This window comes from Phocoena phocoena, chromosome 1, assembly GCF_963924675.1.
Source record: "Phocoena phocoena chromosome 1, mPhoPho1.1, whole genome shotgun sequence".
Lineage (NCBI taxonomy): Eukaryota > Metazoa > Chordata > Mammalia > Artiodactyla > Phocoenidae > Phocoena > Phocoena phocoena.
Window position 1 is genome coordinate 125,817,066 of NC_089219.1, and position 6,954 is coordinate 125,824,019.

Below are 6,954 nucleotides of genomic sequence, written 5' to 3' on the forward strand. Positions count from 1 at the left end.
CCTATCCCTTTAAAATTAAGCCTTTGGGGGATCCAGAGGACAAACCCTTAACTTCTTATATTTCCTGGACGAGTGCTGAACTGCGAGTCAAGGTCAGAGATTCTTCCAAAGTAACTGGAGATCCTCACAGATTTGCTGAATTAATATAGTCATTCAGATTTATCAACCTGGTTTCTAAGACTTAACATCAGCTTGTTCATATGCTTGTAGATGAAGGCCGGGCCCAGCATTGAATGAAAACTGTTAGTAGAGGAAAGCCCGACAGTCCTCTAGAATTACAATCATGAGACCAGCCCACTAACTTATTATATGATCAGACTCAGGCAATCAATAAGTGACTTCGTTGAGGAATTCCTAGGGCTTTTCCAAAGACTGTTGCGTTGAATGGAACAAAATTCAGGCTTGCACACAAAAATCTGATGAACCTGTTTATGACTATTACAATAGATTTCATATTATTTTTAAAGCAAATTCTGGTCTTTCTTCAGATGTTGATTCCACCCATATAGCTTGTAACTCTATGTTTAGTCATAGGCTGACCCAGAACATCTCCCTTCTGGTAAAAAGGACCAGGACAGAACAGGAAAATTTGTCCACTCCAGGTTTAGTTAATCTGATAAACCAGGTCTCTCATACTTTAAATGAGTCACCTAAAAGGAAGACTGACAAAATTCTTAACCTTCAACTCCAGCAAGTGAAGGCCCCTAAATGATCCTCCACCCGCCCCGAGTTTCTGCTATTATTGCAAAAAGCCAGGACATTGGAAAAGAATTTGCTACAAATTTAAGTGCTTTAGGTGCCTTCAGCCCTCTAATCAGCCTTTTCCAACATCCTCCCGGTTCTCAGTGACTAAGCTCCTGGGAACTATAGGAACTCTTCCCAATCCTCCCTCTTAACCGACTTGAAGAACGTTTCTCCAGATCGGGGATAAATCTCTTCCAGACCTCACTGACACTGGAGCCACACTCCTGCTACTCAACCCCTCTACTGTCAATCACCCCTTGCCTTGTAGCGCTAAAACAATTCAAATAGTAGGGATCTCTAATAAACCTCAAGAGGTTTCTGTCCTTGGACGTATTCCCTTTTGTTTAGGCCCTTTGAAAGACACATACCCCTTTCTCCTTAGTTTCTCTGCCCATCCATTTATTAGGTCAAGACTTCTTAGAGAAGTATATAGAACTTTCTTTCTCCCAAAAGGAGAAAGCAATTCTAGAATTGACAGTAGTTATCCAAGCAGCCAACCAGGTGAGTTAAATGACTCTTTGACATCTTTTATTTGCTTTGTTTTTGATGGTACTAGAGTTTATTCTGGAAACACTGATCATCTACCCCTATTGAATCAACTACCACCCTCCTCATGGGCAAAATCTACAGCTGATATTGGCAAAATTCACAGGCCACCTCCCATCAAGACTCAGATAGATCTCTTAAAACCTCTTCCCAGAATTAATCAACATCCTGTAAGTAAAGAAGTCCTTCAAGGCATAAAAACCATCTTAGAAGATTACAAGGCTCAAGGCCTCACTGTCCCTTAACTAGTCCCTGTAATGCTCTTATTTTACTGGTGAGAAAACCTAAGGACTTAGAGTTGAGGTTTGTCCAGGACCATTTCACCATTTCAGTAGAAGCTCTCCTGAAAATTCTCATCACACTCAACATTTCTCAGCTGCCTCACTTCATAAGAAGTCCTCTTGTTAGCTGTTCCTCACATCACTCTTTTATGCTGTAATAATCTTAATTCTGCTACTCTTCTCCCCTCTGTCACTGATGAAGTTCCTCTTGACTGCCTAACACTGATGGATCACCTACTGACCCCTTGTAAATGATCTGTAGGAAATTCTTTGGGGCATGTTGACTATTCATGGTTCGCTAGTAGTTCTTATTTAAAAGGTGACAATGGCGAATGTTGTGCCGAGTATGCTATTGCAACTTCTTTTGATATTGTTGAGGCAGTACCTTCATCTATGGCTACTTCAGCCTAACAGGCTGAATTATATGCTCTTATGTGGGCTTGCACCTTAGCCAAGGATAAAACCGCCAAAATTTGGAGTAGCTCATGCTTTTGGAATGTTGTGGAAGTAACATGGCTTCCTCTTCTCTATCATGCGACTTATCTTTGGTAAATTCAAATAATTAGCTCTAAAACAAGCTACCATTTTGAAATATCTTCTTGGGAATTCTTTGAAGCCCTGGGGAAAAAGCAGATGCCAATATACTGAATGCTCTTCTTCTGAATTCAGACTCCATGTAAAGCTGGTTTACCTCAAATTAGCCTCGTCAAATTTCAGATTCACAAAATCTTTATTGACTGTCCATGATGTGCCAAGAATTTGTTTTAGATTTAGATTTGTTTTAGAGTTCTCCTACACTTTCTCCTGTAAGCATCACGGTAACACCCTCTAACAGCTTGTGAGGTGGGTGTCACACTCTTTTCTTTTTTTCCAGAATGAGAAACTGAATGCCCAAGACCACAGAGCTCAGATATGATAGAAACAGGAGCTGCAAGTCAAAGTTTCCTGATTCTAAGACCAGAGCCCCTTCCACCACACTCCAGCTCAGCCTCACTACAAAATTCCAGTTTCATCCTATTCCACACAGGACCCACATGTCCTGCAGCCTGGGCCAACCCAGGTTTGAGAAGACTCCCCAAGAAAAACTGAGGCATGCTCTGAGATGGCAAAATGCCACTCATGGAACCCAGGTAAAGCCTCCAAGCAGTTGTTAGTGAGGGACAAGCATGCACACTTCAGAATCTGCCAACTGAAGAAGTGATTTTCAACAGAGAAACCCTAGCCAAACAGCAGTGTTACAAGTCACTCAGCCACGGCGGAAGCACTTTTTAAAGACTGTGCTCCAATTAGCAAGTGTCTTTAGCAGACCCTATGTACTGTTGTCACATCAGTGTTCAAGATTCCTCGTCCCCTTTTAAAATAAGCCTGCAACTAATGTAGTTATACAAGGCAGCCAAATTGCACAAAACTGTCAACTCTTCCTCCGGAACAGATTAAGACCCTGCAGCCAACGGGAAGATATAACTGTTCCCCAGTTTATGAGCAATTTCTTTCCTTCCAGATTTTTCACTGAGACTGGAGTCTAAACTCAAAGCAATAATCATCCAACAAAAATGCCTCTGGAATAATTGAGATCAGTCCTGGGACAGCTGAGTCCTACTGTTTTTCATGTTTGTACATTTTTTACTCTGTGATTAATGGAGGAGGAGATGAGAAAACAGAGGGTGGAAAGGGAGAAAGAAAAAAATATCACTTGACTCTGCATACTCAAAAATGTGGAAGAAGAGAAGGTGGAAGAGAGATTGTGCCTGTCAGTTTCTCATTTGACTTGCATTGGTCAAACAAAATCATATACTTTCTACTCCCTCTCATACTTTTCTTCAAACAGTTTGGGAGTTAATGACAAACCAGTCACACTCTGGCAAGTTTGAAACTAAACATAATTTGCCTTCTCTCCCTAGCAGGGGTAAACACAAGAATCAACAGAATGAAAGAAAAATCCAACTGTCTTTTCAGAGCCAAGCAGAGGAAAGAGAACTGGAGCCATGGAACCTTGTGAGATCATGCAGTCTGACTGCTCGCTTTCCAAATGTGGTGGGAGCCTAGAGAGCTGAACCCGTGGTTCAAGGTCACCCAGCAAGTTGTCTTTAGAACCAGGATCTAAATCCAGGCCTCCTGATTCAGAGCCCAGGGCTCTTCCTTTGGGGCTTAAGAAATCATCTGAGTGTGTTTTGCTGTGGCTCTACAAGGGGAACATTAGAAAGGGGCCCCACCCATATAATAGCCCCCTGAGTTGGAGGACTAGACAGACAGTTGTAATTTGGGCATCCCCATGCTCTGTGCCAGGCAACTGGCCTGGCTACAGAGAACCACTGGAGACTGTCAGTCATTGAGGTGAGGCTGGATTCGGAGTCAGCCATCTGTCAGAAGGGGGTTTGGATAATTAAATCTGCTCACTAGAGGCAGTGAGGGGGATGAGAAAGGTCCAATAATGGGACCCCTGACCTGAAGCTGCCTGTGTGACCCTATTCCCATCCCTTCCACAGGCTGGCTGAGCCCCTCCTCAGTCATGGTAGTAAACAAGTTCGTCCAATCCCTCCAGGGCTGGCTTCTGCTGTGATTTGCAGAGCCCTCCATCCTCAGGATGAAGAACTGCCCTGAGTCCAGTCCTGTGGCCCTGGCTGTGCTGACTGAGCCCACAATGGGCAGAGGGAGCAGACTCTCAAGTCTGTCTCACCCATCACCAGGGCTAAGCACATACACTTTGGAGCTGAGACTCACTGAATCCCAATCCTTGCTCTACCACTTCCCAGCTGAGGAAACCCCTGATCTCTAGACTGCGTTCTATCTACCTATAAAATGACTTAGAGATTTGTTTTGAGCATTAAATGAGATAGTCCATAGAAATCACCCAGCATGGTGCTTGCTCAGGGTAAGCACTCAATCAATGGCCGCTGTTTTTATTACTGAGAGGTCCCCTCCACCTCTTGATCAGTCTTTTCCTCTTGATCTCCCATCATTGTTCTGTGTGCTGCTGGAGTGATCCTCAGAGTTTTGTGCTTGACCATCCCTAACCCCCATTACACCACATACATGCTGGGAGTCCTCAAAGAATCTTCTCTCTACAGTTACCATAACAGCAGCCTGCCAGTTGGGCTTCCTCTTCCCCAGGCCAGCCTTCCACAGGGTCTGCTTCCACCCATTCCCCCGACCCACCCAGTGGTGCTGCTTTCATCCTGGCTGCTGTGATTAACTGGCCTCACAGACCATAGCTCCTAGGATGGGTTCTGACCAAGTACTAGGGTGAGACAGTCACACCCCACAATGAAGACACAGGCTCAGACCATTTCCATGTCATTAACCATGGCAGAGCCCAGTCAGAAGAGAACAGTCCTTCTCCCCAAAAGACTTTAGTAAACTATTTCCCAGCAGTGAAACCCATTTTAAATTCAGACAGAGAGAAGGACCTTGGTACTCAAAACTGAGAGAGCACATTTAATCGGGGCAGGAGAGAGCTATTTAATTTCACTTCTCTTTGCCTAAGCTTCTTTGACCCCTCTCCCCATTCGTTTGTTCTATATCAATATTTCTCAAACTGTCTGTGGTGAACGTCCCATTGTTTATTTTCCCCAAACTATTGGGTACCAATACTTTTGTAAAACAGTCAAAATAAATTATTACCAAACTAAAATGTCACTTGGATGTCACAATAATGTTAAATTGCTATAAAGTTCCATAAATACTTTGAATTTCTGTACTTAACTTTTGGCGAACTGGTAAACGTTTCGCAGACTCCTACTAGTCCTGGACCAAACTGAGAGTAGGGCTGCTTCTGGAAGGAACAGAACCACAGAAGAGTCCATCTGCCATGGACACCCTCCCATTCTGGGTTTTTGTCCTGTAATGCGGTCTGCTCAGCAGTGACCCTGCCCCACCCGGAGCATGCAATGGAAAGGTTCCTGGTAGAACTTGCCCAGACTCTAGTAAGTGCTATTCCCTGAGCATCAAGCATCCCCCAGTGAGAGGGATATGCTGCAATAATACCGGCCATGTGCTGCCCGCTGGCTCTTACCATTCCATTCCAGCCCTGTTGATCTCCTCCCACCAGCATTCTGTAGGCTCCCCCAGGCTCTGAGGCGTGGGCATGCAGGCGTAGTTCCACTGTCTGTCAGAACCTTCCTTCTTGTTGAAGATGCTCCTCACGGCCACCACCACCTGCCCATGGGGACACTGGTAGCTGAAGCCCTGCCGGTTCAAATTCACCCACCCATCATCACTATAATCTTGGTACTGCTGATATGGGTACCCGTAGTCTCCATACTGTCCCCAGGTCACAGTGACCAGTGGCAGAAGCACCCACAGAAGAGTGAGGTCCATGCTGTCTGGGTTTCTGGCAAAAAATGTCACCCTATGTCTGCTGGGCTGCTGGTTTTATACAGCTGCTGCTGACATGTGGCTTCCAGATGTGGGCGAGCAAGCAGGCTCCAACTGCAGTGTGTCATCGTTTAAGCAAAACTTTTCAGCGCTGAGATATTGGCCATAAGTACATTCAGTTTGTTTTAAGGTGGAATTCTAAGAAAACGTAAGGAACATGCAAATGGAAGAAACTCCCTAGAGGAGGAACAACTTAGCAGATAGATTATAAAAGCAAATGGCTTCACACACCTCAGAAACATTCACTTGAAAAAAGGAGCAAATTTGTCCCTCATCTCTTAGCACTTCACTTCTCTCTTCCCTACCCCCCCCCAACCCCACCACTAGCAAACCCCTGTATTTGTTCTCCAAACCAGCCTTCCAGGACCACACAAATACGCAGAAAGTGATTTCAAAACACCAAAATAATAGGTTGAAGGGTCAGAGTTATTCACATTTCTGCAAGGCTAGATACCTACTTTAAGTTCTCAGCCCAACATCTTTTAACCCTGAGTTATGAGCATGGAATGCCAGTTTGCAGGCTACTCTGAGAATTTTTAAGTCACATAGGGAAGTACTATGGGCCCCTGGAGAGAAAAGTTGGGCATTATCGCTACATTTAAACATCCTTCTGAGCTGCTGAAATTGGACCCATCTACACCTAGAAACTGTGCTGGGCTGACAAATACGTCATGAGTTTAATTTGAATAAAGCCACTTTTTATCCTTTGGTGGTTTTCCCCTCTGTGTTGAGTTTTCTTTTTAATGAGGTATAACTTACATATAATAAAATTCATCTCTTCTAATGTTCAGCATACAGTCGTTCAACCAGTACCATAATCAAGACACAGAACAGTTCCCTCAACCCTCTAGTCCCCTTATGCCCTTTGGTAGTCAAATCCTTCCCAATACTCAGCCCCTGGTAACCACTGATCTACTTTCCGTCACTGTAGTTTTGCCTTTTCCAGGATGTCAAATGGATGGAATCATACAATATGTTGCCTTTTGTCTGACTCCTTTCACTAGGAAAA

At 44.2% G+C, this 6,954-nt stretch overlaps 1 protein-coding gene across 1 annotated transcript in view; it reads right to left on the reverse strand.

Annotated features, from left to right (window-relative positions):
- The window catches only part of DPT (dermatopontin), a 39,431-nt gene extending 33,441 nt beyond the window's left edge, over window positions 1-5,990 (reverse strand). The window contains exon 1 of the mRNA XM_065885161.1: window positions 5,584-5,990. Within this exon, the coding sequence (XP_065741233.1) occupies window positions 5,584-5,888 (305 nt within the window). The 5' untranslated portion in view covers window positions 5,889-5,990. The remainder of the gene's footprint in view (window positions 1-5,583) is intronic.
- Window positions 5,991-6,954: the final 964 nt, after the last annotated feature.